We start from the raw sequence: 22,897 nt of genomic DNA, 5'->3' as shown, positions 1-22,897 counted from the left end.
ATACTTTGCAATACTGCCTCAAATGTTGCATGAGGAGCCTATGGTCCCTGCAGGGCTTGCCCACCACAGTGCTCCCTTTCCCAAATCCTCCCTATTTTGACGTTTTTATTAGTCGCCTTTATTTTTGTTATCCTTCTGTGTCCCATCACCACGGCCAGGGCAGAACTAGTGAGCACCTTTGCAAACCCTGTGAGTGGGGAGCAGGTGGGAAGAGAGACATGACCAGATGCTGCTGGCAGGGAGGAGCAACCAGGAGAGCTCTTTGGCTACACTGATCGCCCAGTGTTGCTGGGCCATGCCTGGGGGATTTCCACATCCTGGTGAGGCTTCACTGGTGCCAGCTGCTTGCAGAGCAATGCCACCACATTTTGCAAGTCGGGAAGGACCTGGTGATTTGCAACCCAGCTGAGCCGTGAGGCAGGGTGAGGGTAAGGGGCTAAGCCAGTGTGTGGTGGGTAGCCCCTCCCTGGGTGCCTCATGGGATGCCCATGCTCTGCTTTCACGCTGCAGACAGCAGCTCATCATTCTCTCTCCAATTACCACAGCTCATCTGTCCCCTCTGAGTATCCTGTGGATCCATTCCCATATTTTCCCAGCCCTGGGGCTTGTTTTTTTCAGAACTCCACCTACCATTGACCTTTCCCAGAAACCAGCTGATGGGGTTTGTTTGCTTTTAGCCTGGCTTGACTTCGATTTTTTTACCTGCTGTTAAGCAATTGGATATTTAGGGCCTGAACTTTGAGCCCATGGAAATTTTGGGGAGCTGTAGTGAGCCTCTGAGCCCCTCAGGGTTGCAAACACAGGTTATCTGCATCCTCTGATGGAGTGAAGAAGGAACACCACATGTATCTGAGCATGGTTCAGCTAGATAGGGCACTGGATGAAGAAGCTGAAGTCTGAGGCTTTGGAGCTAGGATGGTGTGTAAATGGTGTGTAAGAACTAATCCTCAGCTTCCAGATTGTTTTTTTCTCTTTTTTCCCCCTTCTCCTACCATTTCTAACTCTGTTGATGGACCACCAAACAGTCATCAAACATCAGCAACACGGTCCTTCAGCTCTATTGTGAGCAGAGGGCAGCTGGGGCTGCTGCATGCCTCTGTCCCATGGCAAGAGGCTGGGGTGCAAAGACCCTTTTTCCTCATGAAAACTTGCTGCCTTAGCACAGTGGGGGCCGAGGGCTTGCTGCTGACTCCGGTTCCTGTTGCACCACAACTCCTCAGCAATGGCCATAAACGAAGCCTCAACTCTCCCAGGGAGTGGAGCAGCGTGTTCTCACGGCCTCCCTTGCTGCCTCCTGCCAGTGCTCAGACTGAAAACTCCCTCCTGCTGTTGGGGAGACTGTGTTGTCCCAGGGGCTGCAAAATGAGTGACTCGTAGCCAAGCCAGTGGTGCTATAAAAAGCACCAAGCTGATATGAATCTTACTCTTAATTCTGGCTTGAAGCAGTGGTAAAGCTATTGCTCACCTTCCTAGGCTCAGGCTTGTTTTCCAGCACGAGTGTATCAAGGATGCTGGCTGACTGTAGCTCAGGCACAGAGACTGTGGAGGCTTGTTTCCCTCTGAGAGAGGGAAAAAGTAAGATACTAAAGCTGGGTAAGGTAGTCTGTACCTCTTTGACAAATCTATTTTCTTCTCTGGCATGCTTCTCCCTTGCAAAAACAGAGCCCAGACTTCCTGCTCTTTAGAAAAAAAATCCAAGTTTTTGAACCTTAGGGCTGAGATGGAGAGACCGTGAGAAAGAGCCATAGTTTGAGGTTGTACACAGCACCAATTTCTCACACCTACAGAATACAGTGGAGTGCTGGGAGGGCTCAGACTCCAGCCCTTTCCTCCCCCTTGCCAAATTCCTGACCGGTGATGTTAATACATTACTGCACCAGCCTATCTCTGCGCTAAGGACCCACAGTCCTGGGAGTGCAATTCATCATCCTGTAAGGGATGCATTTGGATTCTGTCTGCCATCATTAAAACCAATAATAATAAAAAGAAACAGTTGTTCCCATTGGTTGCCTTGTGCCTCTGTGTGTGGCTGTGCGTCACCTATGGTGTCTGGAAGCATGGAACATCCCCTGTACCTTTTTGGAGCCAGTGTCCTGTGAGTGGCAGGAGGGGACAGATGAAGCTTGTGATGAAGGACCAGCCCTGCCTGCATCCCTCCTTCAGGATCTGCTCCTGCCATTTGCCACCAGCTTTCTCAAATGTGTCTTGTTTTGCTTGTGGAAGCAGTAAATTACCATCAGAGTCTTTCCCTGCCCGACATGCCACAGTGACAGGTCAGTCTTTGCAGAGAATTTAATGAAGGCTAGACCAGGCAGAGTTTTATACCTGGTGTGTGTGGATGCATGGCTGCACATCTGCACATCCTTCTCTGGGCAGAAATGGGATGTGTTTTTTTGGAGAAAATCCAAGATCCATTTAAAAAAAAATAAGAGTTGCTTTTATTTTTAAAAGAGAGATAGCTCTCTGCTGTGCTGAATGTGGTTTTTCTTCCATTTCTGCTTGATAAAAGTTTGGGCCGTATCATATTCTGTTCAGATGCCTTGGTGTGTCCTTATCGCTCCCAGGGTGCTGCATTTCCACACCCCCAGCTCCAGTGGATGGTGGGGATGGGCTCTGCGGTCGCCCCTGGGTGTGAAGCAGCTTTATCCTGCTGTTCACATCTTGAAGGTGACCCGTGATTTATAAGCGAAATGGGGAGACGTGGCTGAGACTGTGCAGCTACGTGTGGGGTGGGGAAGCTTGGTATGAGAAAAAGGCTAAGGGTGAAGCATATAGATGCATTTTTTCCTCTCCCCCCTGCCCCCCTTCTTATCCAAACTCTGTAGCCTGGACTCTGAATGGAGCAATGCAGCTGAGGAATTACATGAATGTATGGGAGGGAGAGGCTTGTGCAGTATCTGTGGCTGCCTTTGACTGACACGCTGCTGTTTCAGAGCTGGGATAACTCTCCTGAGGCTAGGCTGAAATAAACTCCAGGCTGTGACATAATACTTTTTGATTTTATTTCTTTTCCCAGTCTCCCTGTATCATACCACTATCCACACCCCTTTCCTTATTCAGTGGGATGATGACCCAGCTGTAGTCTTTCCTGTCCAGTCACATTACTCCTAAGTATTGGAAACCCATCCTTGAGGAAGTGTGACTCTTGGTTGTTGTCTGACACCACGTTCCCTGGTGTCACGGAGCCCAGTCTTGGTCACTGGCGTTCAGCAGCAGCCTGTTAGCATAGAGTTAATCTGGGGGTCAAGATGCCAGCTGGACTTCTGCTCCATTCCTTATATCTTCCTGGTGGCCTTGGACAAGACATAGGGACAGGCTTAGGGACAGGATTCTGAAGGTGTCATGATAGGTGGAGGTAAACCTGGATTTCAGAGAGATCTTCAGAAAGGGCTGAGCGGCTGAACTCTGATGCCCAAAACTGGTGCCTGTGGGGTGAGGCATCACCTGGGACACTGCTTTGAGCCATGGCAAGTGTCCTCAGCCATGACTTCTGTTGTGGCGTGACACCAGTGGTCCTGAGTGGCATGAACGGAGGCATTATCTGGGTATTCCAGCATACTTGACTCAGTCACACAGATCCATTATATGCCATTTATAAGAGATTAATAAGTGATTAATTTGTTGGCAGAAGGTCAAGTGGGTGAGGAAGGCATTTGATTGTAGCCTTCTGAGGGTGTCCTCCTCCATTTCATGTGGCAGGGTGAGTTGCATGTCTCTGTACCCCTGCCAGTTGTCAGGGCCCTTTAGAAATGTGTGACAAATGCAATATTAAATAAAGCCTGGCAGCTCTGCTCGGCAGTAGGATGAACTTGTTGACAGTCCTAGTCCATATTCTGCACTGATATTGTATCTGGCACTGTGACAAGGCAACGCAGGCTGTGGTGGATTACATGGAAGGGGAAGGTCCCATGCATCAGTTTCTGGCATCTTTCTTTCCACTACTCTCAACAGAGCAGCCAACGGGACGGCTGCCGGGGGAAGTAGGGCTGTTCTTCCCAGTTCATCTCTAATTCATGCAGCCCCATCACTTGCAGGTGATTCTTTCAGTGGTGATGGACACTGTTTTATTCACAGGTGGTGGAGCAATGTATCTTCTGGGAAACACCAGCTGTCATGCCAGGGCTGCATGTGGCTCCTCCTAAATCCTGTTCCTGAAACCTTTTCCCTCGTGAACCCTGGCTCTGGGGGCAACCTACCCAACAGACGCAGCAACCAAAGTCAACACTCTCCTGGCCTGATAACCCAGCGAGCTCAGGAGACAGGAATGTCCAGTGTGCGGGTAGAGGGTTCTTGAGTTTTTCTGGCACAGGTCTGCAAAGCCCAAAGCCTCTGGGAGGCATTTGATTTTCCTTTCTGGAATTAGCTTTAGTGCTGAAGGTTGGGTTTGGGCCAGCAAAACTTCCTTTGAGCTGTCAACCATGCAAAAGACTCCTTGAGTCTGCAGAGCTTCCCTTAAACACAGCTCATCTGGTGCCAGAAATTTCCCTTGCCTGAATATTATAATCTCCTCTAGTGCTGGTGAGGAATTGCCCAATGGAAACGTGACCTTTCCAGCAATGCTGGCTTGTCTGGAGCTGGTGTTTGTGGCCATGTGGAACAGTGAGGCCAGGGCTTGGTTGCCTGTAATGCTGTTCTGCAAAAAGAGATGTTTTGTAGTGCAAACAGAAACAAAACCCCTCCTTTGGCTGGGGGTCCAGAGGGAGGTGAAGTCAAGAGCTGGATCTGAAATGGGCAGCTGGCCCCAAACAGAGCAGAAGCCTGAGCATCCCAAACGCCTGGCAAGCAGTGACTCTGTGGCTAAAGCTGAACCAGGGTGCTTTCAGTTCATCTTTAGACCTGCTGGATCTCCTCACCTCCTCAGGAAGAGTTAAGTCCCTTCCACAAAGTGTGTTTGGCTCAACCATGACCTTTCAAAAGCTGTTGGCAGAGTTGTAGGGACTGTGTAAGGGAAATGACCCAGTCTTGTGATGAGGTCTTGCTGGAGCAAGTCTTGCTGCAGCTCCAGGCTGCTGGGGCCACAAAGAGGTCTCCCTACCCTTCCTCATCCCTTCTCCAGTCACCCTAAAGTTTGCGTGAGGGGGTGAATTTCTTTTCACATTGCATGAAAATCCCTCTATATAGGGGTTTTATAAAGGTAAGTGGCTGGATGCCGGAATGTAGCACGCTCTAGCTCATCTTGCAATTCTTCAAGCTTCAAGTTGTCTTGCTTTCCATTTCCCTATCCTGTGATGGGTGAAATGAAGTTGAGAGCTCTTGGTCCCACTGGCAGCTACGAGTCTGCTTCTTCTCCAAACCTCCCCAACCTGAGATCAACCTGGGAAAGTGCTGGCTGGGGGTGAAAGCAGAGATACGTGGGATCAGCCTCATCCTGAAGCACTGGGTAATTATTTCTAGAAGTGGGAAAAACGGTTGTGAAATATCACTGTGGGCCGAGCCCGTTGAACTGCTGAATGCAATTGTGAACAATTAGAGCAAACGGAAAACCATGGCCCCTTCTTAGAAAATGGAACCGTTTGGAAATTAAATCTTTCCAGCTTTTTGCTTCGAAAGGCAATTTAACAGCTGACCCCCTGCTCACACTTGTGATTGTCCAAATTGGAATGGCACATTTGTCTGGGGTCCAACAAACCCCTGTAGCTGACCCAAACACAAAAACAAATGCAAGGCTTAGTTTGTCATTTGCTTGTGTTTTTTGTTTTGTTTTGTTTGTTTTTCACTAAAGACAAATATTTGTGCTGCTAGGTCAGTCAAAAAGTAATCATCCTTTTCCCTCTGCTTGTCAGTGTGATTACTGAACCCCAAAGCATCACTTATTAAACCTCACTCCACTACCAGCCTGTTTGAGCATGAGAGAGAGCTCAGAATCTGCAAATAAACTGGTTTTAGGTGTTTGCTGGAGAGTGCTGGTATTCCTGAAGGCAGAGTGAGTGGGGGCTTGGTGGGGGCTTTATCTGCAGCCCTTACTGCTGAGCAGAGGCATGGTGCTCCCAGCATTTCAGCCCCACCAGGATGCTCAGTGTGTCTGAGCCACATCCCAGCACAGTGGCCGACAACCTGGAAGCTGGGTTGCTCTGTGGCAAAGGGAGCTGGGAAAGTTATTTCCCTGCTTTTGCAGAAAAATCCTTCTCCCCAAAACAGTCGCCCCCAGCTCTGTCCTCAGCTTGTTTGAAGGATGCAGGGACAGAATAGCGAGCCGGTGAGGTCATGGGGAGAGAGTTAGTCACATCCAACTGGGAAAGGGAGAGGGCTGCCAACCAACGTTGCTCTCAGTGTGGAAAGCTCATATGCTTCAGAGGGTACCCCCCTCCAAGCTCCCCTGGGCACCCTGGGCAAGCAGGGAGGGTTCGTGCAGCACCGCCTCTGCAGCAGCTTCCCAAGGAGCTGTAGGAGGGGTGAAGGATTTTAATTGAAATCTAACTTGTTCTGGCATAAACATGGACCTTGCTTCTTGTAACTGGGGCGATATGGGAGAGAGGGGGTTAACAGCCTTTCTGAATTGGAGACTATCTGGAGCTGTCGCACAAGGGAGGGAGATCATGGCAGAGTTTAATGAATGACTTCATTTATATATTAAAAAAAAAAAACAACAACACGGTGGCTTCCTGCCAGGCCCACAGACAAGGGTTTCTATGGGAACCTGAGGAAAAATAATAAATAGGAGTGTGGGATGAGTAGGGAAGGGAGGAGGGGAGCCCAGGCTGTGGTCTGGGTCCACGTTGTTCCCCGTGGAGAACAAGGTGGCAAGGGGAGATGAGGGAGTAAAAGGGGAAAGAGCTGAATTTGCTGCTTGCAAAAAGACCCCACCCAAAATAAGGCAGGCAGTAACTACACAGCAGTGGAGCATTTTCTTGGGCTAGTCCTGGGATTTGCTTTTTTCCCTGTTCCCCCATGGGCGCAGCTGGGATGGGCAACTTTTCTACATTGGGCTCCACATCCTGGCTCTGCTGCCTTGGGACAGGTGGGAGTTCAAGAGGGCAGTGATTTAGGGTCATCCCCAGCTTCCTGACTGGCTGGTGGTGGGACCACTGTGGAAAGGAATGCAGCTGGGGCTAAGCTCGACAGTCCTGCTGCCACTCCAGAGTAAAATAGGCTCCGAGGGACTGTCCCTGGAAAGGCTACCAAGGTTCATAATGTAATTAGAAAGGCCAAATTTTTCCTGAACAAAATCTATCAATTAATCCCAATGGGCTTTTTGTCCTCCCATTGCTGGGACAGGGAGGTATCTGTCCTGAACCTCAAATGAAAACAGCATTTTAGTGAGACCCTTGGTGAAGTGAGGCCCTTTCACATGGTTGCTAGTCCACACTATGGGCAAACCCAGGCAGGCTGGCAGAGTGGCACATCTGGGGTCAGCTGAAACCTGTTCCTCACTGTTCCTCATTCACTCAAACTGGGCTGAAACAAGTCTCAACTAAGGCATTTCTGGGTTTTTTTCCCTTTTCCTTTCCACAAGCTCTTTGCCCCCATCTGAACTATGTTGCACTGTATCTCCTATTGAGCAGGTTCATCCTATGGGGACTGCAGTGTTCAGGGCATGCCTGAGGAGGGGAAGTTCAGGTTGGGCTGGATCCTGCTGCTGGTGGGAGATTGCCTTTCTGACTCCCATGTGTATGCCTTGCCTCAAGAGCGTTTCTGTAAATAGGTTTGCAAACACCAGGGGAAACAGCCTTCATGGTCTGTTTTGGACGTGGCTGAGCCGGGGTGAGTGGGGTGAGGAAGCATCTGCCCCAGCATCAGCCCCAAGTACCATGAGTTAGACCTGGTCAGCTCCAGCTGCCATCACAGGCCCTTTGGGTGAGTGGTGACCATCCCATGGCAGCATGTCCCTTTCTGCCTGTGGCTCAGCTGGTGCTGCCGGTGGTGGAGCAGGAGCTGATCCCATGTGGGGAGTGACTGGACTGGCATTATCACCAGAGAAGGAATGTGGCATTGCTTCCTTGGGGATGTAAGACGCCATTCTGCTGACAGAGGCATTATTATTCAGCAGCTGATATGTCTGGGGGAAGCCAAGGCAGGTTTTGCTTCTCTGCAGGGGTGGAAGAAAGCCGGGCTGGGCAGAGCAGGACATAGCTGCTGCCCTCCAGCACTTGGCTCCTGGTCAGGCAGGAGCAGCTCAACTGCTTGAGGAAACTCACCTCCAGCATGCAGATCTTTCCTGCCCTGGGCCAAAGCTTGAGATGGGGATGTTAGATATCTTGCAGCACTGCAAGACCCCTTACAAACCCTTCCTGTGGTGCAAAGCTGTTTTTGCAGGGAATGGTGCTTCCCAGTGGGCTTCCAGCGTGCAGGAAGGTGGCTGGTCTGGAAGGAAGGGGATATGCACGACATCTTCCTTGGAGAGACTTCCAGGCTTTTCTGCACCCCTCTCCTAGTCCATGTGTCCCACCTTATCCTTGCACATCCATCAGTCCCAGCGTGGAGCTCTGCTGATGGAGGTGAGGATGCCACTTTGAAGGGCACCGCTCATGATGGGAGCACTCCTCTGCAGAAGCCTCCTGTTTGTCGGGGGGAGCCCAGATACCTCAGAGGGTTATTACCGGGTTTCGCAGGCACTGCCTGATGGCATTAAGGGTGAGTTTTCCCACTTTCTTTGCAGGCTGACAGCACAGTGGAGCGTGGAAGATGAGGAGGAGGCAGCAAGAGAGCGGCGGCGGCGGGAGCGGGAGAAGCAGCTGAGATCCCAGGCAGAAGAGGGCTTGAATGGCACTGTCTCCTGCTCAGAGAGTGCGAGTCCAGCACAGGAAAACCAGTAAGAAATGCCCACAGATAAATCCTTCAGCAACACACTTTCTCCTTGCAGCAAAACCCTCCTGCGTGCACAGCGCTTGTGTCTCAGTTGTTTGGGGTGGCTTGAGGAGATGGGGAAGTTCTCTAAGAGGTTTAGATTGGAGATCTAGCCCACACTAGCAGAAAAACTTATTTGGGCAGAAAAACACAGAAGCCATGCTTTGCTCTTTTTATTTTGGCTGGAGGCTGGGTGTTTTACGGCCCTGAGTGTTTACAGTGGGACAGCTTGGGCAAGGCTGAGCTCTGGCAGGGAGTCCTCATTGCCAGTGATTTCAGTGCCTGGTTAAATTTCAACTTGTGAACCATCCTACACCGAAAGCAATGGAGGTTCCTGATACGTGCAAAAATGGACACGTGCCTGAGGATGTGATGCACAACCCCGAGCAGATCACAGTGCTGGTGCCCGAGCAAGCAGTCACCTATCCTGGCTGCGCTCCCCACTCCTCCCTTGGAGGATGCCGCCCTGGCACTGGGAGCATGAGCAGCCCCCGACCTGGTGCAGTTCACAGTTCTGAGGGTTAAAACTAACTTTGTGCTTTAATGGGGCAGGTCCTAAATGGAAGTAGCTCAGGAGGCATTTATGGAGATGCTGAGTTATCTACTGTCAAAGAGGAAACACCTGGAGAAGGGATAGGATGACATCCCCAGCATCCTACCACAGCATCCTACCACAACCTCCCCATGTCCATGGTTCAGAAGCCCAGATGCCGTGGCAGCACTGGGACTAGCACAAAAACCAGTCTGCTCTCTGAGTTGTCAAACTCTTGTCTCAAAGACCTCAGTCTTCCCACTATTTATGTGTTCAACTTATTTCTAAATATATTGAACGCAATGGAAAAGTTATATGGGATTATAGTCAGAGAGAAACAACAGTTTCATTTTATTGGAAAAATAACAAAAGTTATTTATAAAAATCTATTCTTTTTCCATTAGAAGTTTTTTTTTTCTTAGATACTTTCAAAATTATGCAGGACTTCTTTTTTTTTTTTTCCTTTTTTTTTTGTCTGAAAGCATTGCAGAGCACCTTCACAATCTTTTGTGGAAATACACACGGTGATATTCTGCAGACAAAACCACTGCAGTCTGCTCTAAAAGCAAACAGAAGATCTGGACAGTAATAATAATTACTGGCTTTTCCAAACCCGCCTTCACGTGGGAGCTGGAAAATAATTTGTAAAGGTCTTTAAAACAGCAGACAGGATCTCTGGTCTCTGCTTTGCTGGGAGATGCTGTGAGCAGCCTCAGGCCCAGAGCAGTGTGCAGCAGCCCCAGTAACCCAGCTTGCAGGCTCCGGTCCCATTGGTATGGGCACAGACACGCTGCAGATCTCATAGGACCATTGGTGTTACCCAGATTTAATTGAGTGCTTAAGCAGGCAATGACAAGAAGAACTCATAAAATGAAGGGTTTTGGTCCCTGCTCCATGATGGTTAAGCTTGCTGAGCCAGGCTCAACCAAAAGGATGTTTCTTCTTCTCTGGCCATTCCCTGGTCTTGTTTATGGCTGCTGACAGCCACCTGGGCTTGCTCATGTGGCCGGGGTCAGCCCTGGCTGTTAATCTTCTGAAAAGCTTTGTTCTCTCTTGTGTAAATACTGGCCCCTCCTTCCCTTGGCTCTTCCCATGCCGGGACTTATGCTGTTGCTCCTGTTAGTTCAAACCAACCCTTGGCATTTCCTTGCACCAAATGGACAGAGTGAATCTCCTTTTCTTCCTTCTCCCCACTAAAGAAAACCAGAAGTAGCATGCAAACCAGCAGGTTTGCAGGAAAGACAGGCGTGTCCTTGGGAGCCAGAGGGATGGACATCAGCTAAAGTGGTGGCGTTGGGGCTGTGCTGGCTTGATGCTTCTCCTGGGGTTGTGTTTCCACGGGGAAGCAACCAGTTTTCTAAGAGCATTCAGGCAGTCTCCCTTGCTCCCTGGGAGTTTTTCTGGTAGCCCAAACACACATTTGTGACCAGGGCCACAAATACTGGAATGATTCTGCCTTGGACACCATCAGCACTCCAGCTTGCCTGAAGCCCTGACCAGTGACTCAGCAGATTTATTGCCCTGTCCTGATTCCACATCAAATTTTCTGGATGTTATCCTGGGGCATCCACAAGTGGCCACTACACACACAGCAGAAAATAACCCAGCCCAGGCTGCGGTGTCCTAGACCTATGTAGCATCATTGCTTGGCACTCCAAGGGGATGCTGAGGCATGGCAGGAGCTGGGCTGTGCTCAGTCTTGTGGCTTGAGCAGCCATTGTGCACTCCCTGCTTCTCTCCCTGGTGAGAGCACATACATTTTGTAAATCCTTGGCTCCTGCAGTCAGTTCAATATAAGACTCCCAGATCTCGGAGAATTACTTCATGTTTCAAGCCACTGGGGTCATGGAGGAGGCTGTGCATCTCCTGGCATCTCCTAAGAGCTCAGAAAGGCAGAAAAAAGACTTGCCCACATTTACTACATATTTTGGACCTCTGGGTTCTAAACTAATCTCCAAGTTGCACATCCTAATTCCCATTCCCAGGCAATGTGATCACCCCGAGTCCCAAAAGCCATCTCCTCAGGCTGATGCTTGCGACGTGATGCTTTCCCACCCAGGACCCCTCACTGGGAGGCAAGTCTTCTTGGAAACACAAGGAAAGAAGTAGGAAAAACCCAACAGTCCCTGTGCAAGGCCAGCCCACATCTGGTGCCGACAGCTGTGCACCCCGGGAGGGCTGTGGCTCCGCACAGCAGCAGGATATGCACAGGCAGGGAGCTGGAGTCATGCAAGTGCATGTGCCTGGCTTAAAGCTGTATGGGAACGTGAGGATCCAGTGTCCTGATCTTTTGGATCTTCATGCTTTCCTGTTCTAGCAAGCTGTTCAGGCCAGCTCCTGCTGATGTCTTATCTCTGGGGCTGCCTACAAGCATAGGACAAGCAGCAGCTGAGTTTGAAACACCTCTGGTGCGAACAAGCTAGGGCCAGCGTCAGTGCAGATGAAAACCATGGACTTTTTGTTTCTGATGCGCTGCTTGCCTTTGCCTGCATATGGCCCCAGAGACAAGCAGCAAGTGGGGTGCTCCTGCTGGAGATACAGAACTGCTGCTTCTTCCTCTCCATCATGCAATAATACCTCGAGAGACCCCCATTGTACCAGGGTGCTCCTGAGCACATCTTTCCTGTAACAGAGGATAAGGCTTCAAATGGGATTTAGGAGCAGCCAGAGGAAAGAAGATGGAATAGCTGAAGGAGAGAAGGACAGTGTCAGGCTGTGGCTCTTCCAGCCCAGGTTTAGGTCTTTTTGCATGCCAATCATCCTAATTTTCCTTCTTGCGGTGTTTCAGCTATGACTTTAAGCCATCCGGGACTTCGGAGCTGGAGGAAGATGAGGGGTTCAGTGACTGGTCCCAGAAGCTGGAGCAGCGCAAACAGAGGTGGGTAGGACACAGTTGAACCCAGGGGAGGGGTATCAATGAGCCCAGCAAAAGAAGTGTCCCTGAGGAGGGGTGACCAAACCGAGGTCAAGTCTAGCATGTGTAAGGATGAGGCCAGAGGCTTGAGCATCAGCAGGACAGAACAGGCCCCACACTGCTGGAACAGATGCTCTCTCCTGCCCTTTGGGCTAGCTGGGGGGAATGGCCCAGGGATGGCCTCAGGCTTTGGGGATGTTTGGATTGAGCTTTGCACTCCAAGCAATGGCAGCCTGCCAGGACACCTGGGTTTGGAGGAGTGACAACAGCAGATTTAAGCCACCTGAGCTGTTGCAGGGGCTGAAACAACCTCTAACATAATCCAGGCCAGCCTAAAAAGCTGTTCTAAGTTATTGCTGCTTCCTGGCTCATGTCAGCATAGCGAGTGTTATGGCCCCAGCCCACCTTGTGCTTGACTCCTCTTTGAGCAGGGAAAAACAAGAAGCAAAAAGCCCTGAGCAGTGCCTATGTGCTAGCTGTTTAGTTCCCATCTCCCATCACTCCCCTCCTGCTGAATGGAACCAAACTTCTGCCTTAACCGTTTCCCTTGGACAACATCTACCTGCTCATTAACTCTGTGACTCAGCTCTCTTAGCAGCTTGATTTTGTAGGGAATTTTTGACATAGCCTCTTCTTTACCCCAAAGAATTCTTTGCCCAGAGGGGTGGTGGATACCTCATCCTGGAAACATTCAGGGCTGGGTTGGATGGGGCTCTGAGCAACCTGATCTAATTGAAGATGTCCCTACTTACTGCAGAGGAGTTGGACTAGATGACCTTTAAAGGTCCCTTCCAACCCAAACTATTCTATGATTCTATGACTGAAAAAATGCTTAAGATTAATATTTACTGCTGAACAAATAAATAGAGCTCACAGTTTTGTTACTTTTTTTTTCCAAATGTCATGGCTAAACCACTCTGCAAGCTGTACCTTTGCAGCCCTGATCTCACAAGCACTGCTCAAGCACCTTGCCTCCAAGGAGCAGCATTGATTATAACATCTGTGGGAGCAATTAGGAATCATGTGCTTTTCAGCATGCTGCCTCTTTTTCCAGCCCCCCCTTGCAAAGAGTTTGCCTGGAGAGAAAGGCTACTGCTATTCCCTCCTTGGCTTTCAAAAGAGAATTAGCTGGAATTAGCATTATCCTCTCCAGAAATTTCTCCTTGGGTTTTTATGTGATATTTGTGTTTATTCTGTAGCAGAATGGAAAGGTGCTGAGCAGGGGGGATGGTATTCATGGCAGGTGAAGCCCATCAGCAGGAGGTGGTCCTTTAAAAGCAGGGGCTGTAGCTGAATGGGCACTTGGCTAAAGGCTGGCTGATTGGAGGCGGCTAAAGGGGCTCAGATCCTGTGGGCCTGCTGGGAGCAGACTTTTTGCAAAGGCTGGGCTTGCTTCCTGGCAGGTGGCTGTGCCCTATAAAGTTCCTTCAGCAGCTTTGCCCTTGCTGACCTACCTCATCCAAAGGACAAGCTTGGAGTGTGGTGCGAGCACAGGTAGGCTGTGTGTCTGATTCCCCATGCTGAGACTACCAGTGCTGTGGTCAGGGTTTCCCAACTCCTCTCTCTCCTGCTTAACTGAAGATGGAACAAACTCTAGGTTTTTATGTGAAGGTTGTTTAAGTGGTGGCTGTGAATGAGTGGATGGAGACAGCTGCTCTCTGTTGAATGGAGCTAAACCAGCTCCTGCATCCCCTGAGGGCCTTGATGCTAAGACACATTTTCTTTTTGGTTCTGGTTCACTTCTTTGTGGTGGGAGATCCATGCTATCAGCTGCACGAAAGAAGGTGTAGCTGTGCCAGCCTAGCTGCCCCCTATACAAAATTGCTGTGGTCCAAAAAATGTTCTATAGACTGCATTGTATCTGCTGGCCCTAATTTTTAATGTGAGCTGGCGCTTGAGCTGGAGGCATTGCTGCCGTCCTGGTGAAGAGCTGCTAGTTTCCTGGGCCTTCAGAGCCTGTTGACTTGTTATCCTCCCACCAACAGCCAAGCGAGCCAGAACATGCGTCATCTTTTTCCGCATGTGGTCAGTGTGGAGGGTTGGATGGTGGCTGACCTGTGAGCTGCCTTCCCAGCAGCAAGGGGGTGGGTGGAAAGGTCTTGCTTGAACTTGTTTTTGTGTTTTGGTACTGGCTGGTGAGGCAGAAGTGGTGAGTCAGCCTTGCTCTTTGGCAGCTGCCTGCTAGTCAGCTCTCTAGCCTTGCTCTCACAAGCCAGGTGATTTTCCAAGAAATGGGTGGGAGGAGAAAACTCCCCAGCCAGAGGACAGCTAGGCGGCATGGCTGTGAGCCAGGGGTAGTTCTGGGGTTCTGTATTCCCACTGCCCCTGTGCCCAAAGGCATGGGCTGCTCTGCTTTTGCAAAGTGATTGCATAAACATACTCCTAGGTCTCCTCTTGAAGCCTCGGAGACCTGAAGGAAGTCTGTTGTACAAACCTGATTTTTTTTTTTTTTCCTGAACCCCTAAACCAAAGGGTAACCCCATCTGCTGTGGAACTCCTGTGTTTTGCTGGGCTATGAGATGAGGAATGTGAGTAGAGGTGTAATTTAGTCTAGTGGGCAAAACTGGGGCTTGGGATCAAGTGTAGATATAACACTGCTTGCAAAGCACTGTGTCTTGCAAATGAAAAGCCTCCAGGTGAGTGGCTGTGCAGCCTTGCCCTGCAGTTTAGTTTCAGCTAGAGAAAAGGGGAATCTTGAGAAGCATGTCCATGTGTTGTTGGTTGGATCCTCCTCCAGCAAAAGACTGTTAACATGGAAGATGAGTTTAGGCAAAGAAGGGTTGTGTTTGGTGCCCCACATTGAATTGATGCTGGGAATTGTGGGGACAGCATCCGATCTGTGTCCTGGGTGCAGGACTGCAGGACATGCTGGTTCACCTGGGATTTTAGCTGTAGCCAAGCACGGAATTGAGCCAACACCACATCATGGTGGCAGTGGTCTGAGCAGCTGCCCTCTGCCAGGGGTCTGAGCAGAGGGCAGCTCTCTGCTTTCCTGTGGGTCTTGCCCATCATGATGCTGGTAATGTGCAGATACCTTCAGCTCTGCTACAGCTCTTAGCTGAGCTGAGTCTTGGACATTTGAAGTGTGGGAGTGTTACATGACTGCTGTTACATCTGAGTGCCTGTTATGTTGGGCTGTGAGCCCTGGTGTAGAATACCCAACAAACTGTAGGCTTGGGGAAGTGGTAAAACTGGATTTCTAGAGGTCTGAGGTACCTGATGGTGTCTGTAGGCCTATAATGATGTGTTTTTCTTCTTTGATCTCTCCCCCACCTCTAGGTCTCCGCGACAGTCTTATGAAGAAGAGGATGGTGGTGTGAGGGAAGCAGAAGGCAAACTGGAGCAGCTTCAGCTGGATCGGGAAAGCCCGGAGGAGATCCGGGAGGAGAATGCAGTTATCAAAGAGGAAGAAAGGTTGTGTCAGGAGGAAGAACAGGCCCAAGAGCAGGAGGAAGGGGAGCAAGCCAAGCAAGAGGTGGGATCAGGAGGAGCTGACTTACTTTCTTCCAGAGGACTGGTGGGAGAGCTGGTACGGGGGCTGCTCTCCCGGATCTTAGTTCACCATTGCTGCTTATGCTGCTGGGTGCTGAGCCATTAGAGGGTTAGATATGCTTTCGTGGCGTAACCTGGGGCTTGTGCTACTCCTGCCTATGTGCCTTCTTGGGGTCACTGAAGGCAGCCTCTGCCCTTTTGTGAGGCTGGTGTGTTTGCTGCCAGAGTTTGTGGTGGTTTTGCCACGTCCCTGCAATATTGAGGGGGAAAGCTACTTCTGTGGTTTTCAGGGCAGTGAATAGTTTTAAAGGAGAACTCAAATCTAAATTGTACTGCTTGTTTTTCTCTCACCAGCCTTTGTCACATTTTTGTAGCACTTTGTCTTGATAGATCTCTTGGTCTTGTGTTGCTCCCAGCTGAGGTTTTCTTTCATTGCTCTGATAATTTCTGTTTAAGGAAAGACAGAGACGAAGCTGGAACTTGAGTGGTGTGCAGGTCCATTAGGGTGGCTGAGCTTTAAATGTCATTTGTTCTAAATGGATTTTAACTGAGGATTTTGTCTGAGGCTGGTATGATTTTTGCATTTGAACTGTGTGTGACTCTTCCAGCCCTTCATTCTAAGGGCAGCTTCTCTCTCTCTCCTTGTGGCCTCTGAATGAGAAATTCATGGTTTCTTATCTCAGTCGAGTAAGAAGTCTGTATTAACTGGCGGAAGGACCCCTATTCATACCATTTGGGAACCTTGAACCTGCAAAATTTGTGATTTCTGCCCTCCCTTCCAAATGATACATGAGCTTCTTCCTGAATGTTTCCAAATCAGATTATATGAACTCAAAGTTTCTGCACTTTCATGTTTGTTTAGTGAAAAGCAGGAAGCCTGGGAGACAGGAAAAATCACTGTTGTTGCATAATAAGCAGTTTGACCATCTCACTTCCTGGCTTGTTAATTTTCTGCACTCAGGAAAAGAAGAGAAGAAGAAATGAGGAAGAAGAAACACCGGAGAAACGCCAGAAGGCCCCAAGCCTTACCAGCCTGGAAGAGGAGGAGCTGTGCTCTGACCACACTGCAGTGTGCTCCACGAAGGTTTGTGTTCCTGGGGCCCCTCTGGAGGCACAGCAACTATTGTAATAGAGCACCTAACTAATGATGAGGAGAATGGTCCCAGCCTTATGGCAATGTGGGGTGTGAATCGTGTTATCTGTCCTGCTACAGGCTGGGACTAACCACTCGAGCAGTTTGCTTCATCTTCCATGGTTGTCCACCTTCTCTCCTCCTACTTTGCCTGTTTGAGCTGTTGAAGGCTGTAACAGTCTCTGTGTTTGGCAATCACTGTGAAAGTCTGAAGTTCATTGAGGACTCCAGGGAATATTGTAATACTGAGAAAGATGTCTGTGCTTTCAACTTGTGAATTTGGTTAAAAGCTATACAAGAACTCAATCAGAAAATGAAATTTCCCTTCCAAAAAAAACCCCCACAAAAAGCCCCAGTAACTGAAACACTAGCATTTCTCTATCTTACTTGGAGTAAAATGTATGACTTAAATTGTTTAAACAAACTGGAATTCCTGATCTCTGAAGCATCGTGTCCTTCCCAATCACATCTGTCTCCACTGATGCTCTTGTGAAGCTTCTGTTATTAGCGCCACCTGACTTGCACCTTGTGACTTACATTGCATTTCCTATAGATTCTCAGTTCTGTGTGAGTGCTTTTAAATACAATAGATACAGATAAGCGATTCTGCACTGAATGTTCTTTTGTCTTTGTAAGCCCTAAGCTTTTTGATTGTAGCAGTGAGGGAAATAGTGAGGAGTCTGTGTAGCCTGTTAATCTTTTGTTGGTATTATCTTTGCTTTTTTTTGCATTTAGATCTGTGCTATTTGCTGCTTAGTCAGCATTTGCTGGCTAGGGATAATTGTATGAGCACTTTCTTTTTCATCAGTAAATAGATTGCAAGAGGAAGGTTTCATCATCTACAACCATCAGATTCTTGCTCTTAATGGAGAAATCTTTTTTATAATCAAATAAAAAGAGGGGAGACAGGGTGGGTTTGGATGCAGGCTATGTAAGGTTTGAAAAGTGGGGTGGGGGTAGCCAAAGCATATTCCTGGAATGGGACTGGTGGGGAAATGTGGGAAACACTTTCAGCAACTTTTATGAAACTTCTGTCATTACAACCCCAAAACACACATAACTTCTTAACCTCAGCTTAACTGCTGCTGCTTGGATTAGCCCAGGGAAAGGTTTTTAGAAATACAGTCTGTGTTTTATGATGATGATGTCAGAGCTCACCCCTACGCCAAGCTGGATGTAAAGCTGTTCAGGAAAAATCTGAACTTGGAATCTTTCCAAAGGAAGAATGATCTTTACACCCTAGCCAGCAGGGCTTTGTGACCACTAAGAACTAAACACGTTGACCACCAAGGTGTTTTGGCACAGGAAGCTCAACAGAAACCCTGGTTGTAATGGAAAGACAAAAGCATCTGCAGTCAGCAGTGTGTTCCCTTGCCAGCTGTGGCTGGTGGAGGCTAGGTACACATCTGGGGTGGGCTGATGTTGGATTGCAGTGTGATTGGTTGGGGTGTCCAGGGCTCAGAGGGCCACCGTGGCCTGAGGGGCTGAATAGGTGTATGGTGGAAAGGGGGAAGCCTTGTACCACTCGTGTTTTGTCCCAGGCTGCTTGTGAGCCATGAGCTTTGAGGTTGGCTGAGTAAACAACTGTGGTTTCTTTTGGCCTACAGAAAGTGCTTTGGACCAGAGAAATACACAACTCTTGCTGCAAGGAATTGCCATACAGGGTAGGGGGAGGTGGTCTCCAAATAGCATAGTGAAAGTTTGTTCCTACCTAGACTGTCATGCTGGGATATACTGTCACTTATAGCTTTTTCTAAGCCCCTCTAGAAAACCCCTGTTTAACCTGATGCTCATTTACAACCTTTCAGAAGCCCCTGTGGGCGGTTTGCACCTCTCAAGGCTTTTTGCTATTGATATGTACTTGTGGTTGAGAAGCAGAGACATGGGCAGGGATCTGCCAGGTTGCCCTTTCAGGTTACTGTTATGCACCATGAGGTAGCAGCCTGCCCATCAATGAGCTGGATGGTCAGTCCAGTCTGAAGTCATGGCTCAGAGGCAAGCATCACTTCCTGTAACACCAAGGAAAGGAGTGAACTGGCAGCAGGCAGGCAGCCTGCCTGGCAGAAAGGGCTGGCTTATGGGCTTCTCTCATGCTGCTGTGTTGGGACCCTGCAGAGTGGCTCTCCCCATGTCATCTCTATTAGCCAGGGTTGCACTGTTTAGTTGTTCTCTAATAGGCCTTCTGCTCTTTGGCACAGCTGGTAAATGTGTCCTCTATGTGACACTGTCTTGTCTTCTGTTTAGCTAGAATTTAGCACTGATTTCCTGAAAGCATCTTAAAAGGATCATTCAGTGCTGTTTTTTATCTGCTAACTTGGTAGGTGATGTTTCCTGTGCCACAGGCAGCAGTTTTACAGGGGGAGAAGGCTCCTTGTTACTTGGTTGCTGCTCCTTGACTCTGTGGGAGCTGGTGTTAAGAAAGCCTCCCCTTTGACTTCAAGGTGATTTTTCTCTCTGTATGCTTGTTTTCTGGGGCATGAAAAAGTTGCGATGTTTAGCAACATTTGGGCTTTCCTTTCCTGCAGCGGTTGTGAAGTGCTTGCTTGCCTTCCTGTCTTGGCCAAAGAGTTATTGCACAGAAGCATCTGGTGCAAAACTCTTTCCTGATGGCTTGACATGAAGAGCTGCCTTGCAGGTGGCTCCATGTGCTGACTTGCCCTGTCCGTGTGCTTCTCTGGTCTAAGCTGATCTAACTCATGCCTGTGCTGCTCCCATGCTTGGCTTTTCTTCCATGTAGCTGGCAGTGCCTCTATTTTTCCCCCTTGTCTTTCCACACTTGCCACTTTCCCTGTTGTGTCTGGCCAGGGAATCAAGTGTCTGGGAGAAACTTGCTCCCTGATCAGAGAGAGTAGAGAAAACGGTCTTGGTTGTTGCTTCAGCTGTCAGTTAAGCTGCACATTGTTGGTTTGCCCCTGAAACTGGTTGGGACTCTGCTCACCTGCCGTGGAAAGAAGGAGGAAAGGGAATGCTCACTGTCTCTCAGCAGTATGGGAACATGGGACTGAGCGAGGCCTTTTTAACCAAAATATGGGTGAGGGATCAGGGAAAAGAAAATGGTCTTCTGGGGTGACTACATTCATCTGGGGTCCATAGAAAAAAGTAATATCTTTGTCTTTTTTTTCTCCCACTTCAGATCACGGACAGAACTGAGTCGCTGAACCGCTCAATACAGAAAAGGTATTTCTAGGGTTGACCTCAGGGTAAAGCAGGTCACTTCCTGCAAATGGAGAATACCAGCAGGTCCTGCTGTGGGGAAGGGCAGAAGTGACAGGCTGCCTGTGGCCCTTGAAGTCCTCCTTTCTGCTTGAAGTGCTGGGGGAACACATTAATCCTTTTCTCTCCTCTGCTCTCCAGTAACAGCATAAAGAAGACTCAGCCTCCCCTCCCTGTGTCAAAGATTGATGACAGGCTGGAGCAGTACACACAGGCTATTGAGGTGGGCTGCTGTGTTGTCTCTGTCCCCACCCTCCAAGGAGCCCCCTTTCCTGGTGTTGCTCTCCTCCTGTGCCTCTTAGCTTTACCATCTGGGAGATGACAACTAAATTGTCTCCTCTGGATGGGAGTGCTGCTTGCTCCTGTCTATATCTCCCTCCACAGCACAAAGTAGTTTTTTTTTTTTTTTTTTTTAGCAAACTGTCCCATCCTTGTTTCCTTATGTTCCCTGCTAAAAGGATGGAAGTTTCTGACAGGAACTAGTTAAACTCTACAAGTCTCTTTTCATATCCCCTCATCCCTGAGGACCTTCAATTACAGGGGTTAAAAAAAAAAAAGTAAAAGCACACTCTTTAATGGTGATGTGTCTCCATTTGTTTTCCAGACATCCACAAAGGCTCCAAAACCTGTCCGGCAGCCCTCTCTTGACCTTCCCACCACAAGCATGATGGTAGCCAGCACAAAAAGCCTCTGGGAGTCTGGGGAAGTCACAACTCAGTCTGCTGTGAAGCCCTCTGCTTGTAAGGTACGGCACGTGGAGGACTTGCCTTGCTTGTGCAGGAGGCGAGGGACTGGCCCCTGGGCACAATGTGCATTGCTCCTGTGTTAGCCTGTTGGTGTGGCTCGTTCATGGTGCCCAACACCTCCCAAGAGATTCAATCTCTTCTACCAGGTTGCAAGGCCTCTTACCTTGGAGATTCAATTTGCCTGTGTTAGGGTCCCCAGTTGTCCCTTGGTGGTGCAGCTAGGAAAGGCTCTGTGATGCTGGCTGAGGCTCCAACTCGAAATGGGAATAAAATCGGCTGATGGGGAGAATGCATCTGTCTTCTGCAGGGGCTTGGGCTGAGCTCCAGTTGTTGAGCACAAAGTTGATCTAGTACCAAGGTGATAAATCTTGTAAATTTGGAAAATGCATACAATATTATGTATTGCTCTAAATGATTTCACTTTCTGGTGGTTGTGATTGAGGCTGATTCTGTAACACGTTGGTTGCAAATCTGTGTATATGTGAGCAAAATACTTTCCACTCAAGAAGCCTTGATGGTAATGTGTCCTAAATAGTTAGCAAACTTAAGAAAATAAACATCATGGAACTGATTCAGACTCTCATTGAAGAGACTTAGAGGAAAACATAGGATATATACTGGGAACAGGAAGAAGTTTTCAAGATCATAAGTTTTAGCTGCAGCTGTTATAGGTCAGATGATGTGATATAAATAAAAAAGGAGGTCAGATGTGTGGGTTTGAAATGGACACGAACAGAGGCACGTACAGCAGCATTAGCAGTGAAGGGTAATGAGAACATCATCTTCTCAGGATATTGTGGCTGGAGACATCGTGAGTAAAAGAAGTCTTTGGGAACAGAAGGGCAATCCCAAACCTGAGAGCAGTATCAAGGTGAGCTACTGTCTGTGAGTATTGAGAGCACTTGCTCTGCTGGAAAACACTTGGCTGGAGCACTTGGCTGGATTGGAGGTATTGAGAAGATGATGATGTTCTACAGGGACAAGGGCTACCTGTACCTATCAAAGCAATTGCATATCTAAGAGCTCTTCCTAACAGTGAAATACTATTGCTTCAGCCCTAGTGAAAATGGGGGCAAAAACTAGTTTTATATCCAGTAATGCTGTAAGGTCTCTTGAGTAGCTTGTTCTCAGCCCATGAGCTGGGAGTCTCAGCCTTCTAGGCTCCAATGGAACTGAAAATGTTGAGTTACTTTGCTCTTGTTATGTTTTTTAGTATTGCAAGTAAACAAAACATGCAAAACTAAGTGGAACTGAACCTAAGGCAGTATCAACATTTGCAGATGGATCTGGGATTTTGTGGGAATGTTTGTAGAAATGTCTTTTAAAATGCATCAAGGAGCAACTGCTCAAATTCTCCAGGCTGGGAGAGGAAAATCAAAGTATCTTGTCAGTTCCTGGCTTGGAGCTGCCAGTATATGGTAAATAAAACCAATTTTTGCCATGGGTAAAAACAACCCTGGCTTGGGGGTCTGGGCTCTGAGGTGAGTGTTCCCTCACAATGCCTGGCATTGCATTTTCTCTTTCCTATTACACATCCTGTGCTTGCTGTGTTATCCTGTGCTTATAGAAAGTGATGATGGATCTGTGCAAGGAACTTGTGTGGAAGGGGCCAGAAGGGAGTACAGAGCAGGCTGTCTCCAAGACTTCTGGTATTAAAAACAACTGTATCATATACTCATCTGGCTTCAGTTATTTGATCTTGACTGTCTATTTAATGGAGAAAAATGCTGACTTTGGCTCTTTCTTTCTCTCCTGTTCAGTCCGTTCCTTCTGGCAAAAAGTATAAATTTGTTGCAACAGGCCATGGCCAGTACAAGAAGGTGTTGATAGATGACACTGCAGAGCAATAGTATGCCTGGAGAACTCATTAACCAGGTAGGTGGGATATGACCTTGCACTGTGTAACAAAGTCCTGGACTCTTCTGGCAGGATGTTGGGTTATTTCTGCCAGCTGCACTTTGGGTGAATTGGAAGGTCCTGTATGGGAACATCTGGAGCCTTGCTTCCTCTGGGCCTGACTGTCTGAGCTGGAACAGTGTGGGTACACAGCAGGGGTTTGTTTTTGCCTCTGACTTTCTGATGCT

General features: G+C 48.6%; 1 protein-coding gene and 1 long non-coding RNA gene across 3 annotated transcripts in view; one reads left to right on the top strand and one right to left on the bottom strand.

Annotated features, from left to right (window-relative positions):
• LOC135415624 (uncharacterized) overlaps positions 1-22,897 on the bottom strand; it is a 347,770-nt gene that overhangs the window by 47,954 nt on the left and 276,919 nt on the right. The gene's annotated exons all lie outside the window — the stretch shown is intronic.
• Positions 1-22,897, top strand: part of LSP1 (lymphocyte specific protein 1) — a 50,550-nt gene that overhangs the window by 16,970 nt on the left and 10,683 nt on the right. For both annotated transcript variants that reach the window (XM_064657557.1, XM_064657558.1), the window contains exons 2-10: positions 8,597-8,749; positions 12,105-12,194; positions 15,510-15,705; positions 16,684-16,806; positions 19,988-20,031; positions 20,209-20,290; positions 20,672-20,812; positions 21,604-21,684; positions 22,574-22,688. In XM_064657557.1, the coding sequence (XP_064513627.1) occupies positions 8,597-8,749; positions 12,105-12,194; positions 15,510-15,705; positions 16,684-16,806; positions 19,988-20,031; positions 20,209-20,290; positions 20,672-20,812; positions 21,604-21,684; positions 22,574-22,663 (1,000 nt within the window). In that variant the 3' untranslated portion in view covers positions 22,664-22,688. The remainder of the gene's footprint in view (positions 1-8,596; positions 8,750-12,104; positions 12,195-15,509; positions 15,706-16,683; positions 16,807-19,987; positions 20,032-20,208; positions 20,291-20,671; positions 20,813-21,603; positions 21,685-22,573; positions 22,689-22,897) is intronic.

This window comes from Pseudopipra pipra, chromosome 6 (genome assembly GCF_036250125.1).
Source record: "Pseudopipra pipra isolate bDixPip1 chromosome 6, bDixPip1.hap1, whole genome shotgun sequence".
Lineage (NCBI taxonomy): Eukaryota > Metazoa > Chordata > Aves > Passeriformes > Pipridae > Pseudopipra > Pseudopipra pipra.
This window is presented reverse-complemented; position numbering and strand designations above follow the sequence as displayed.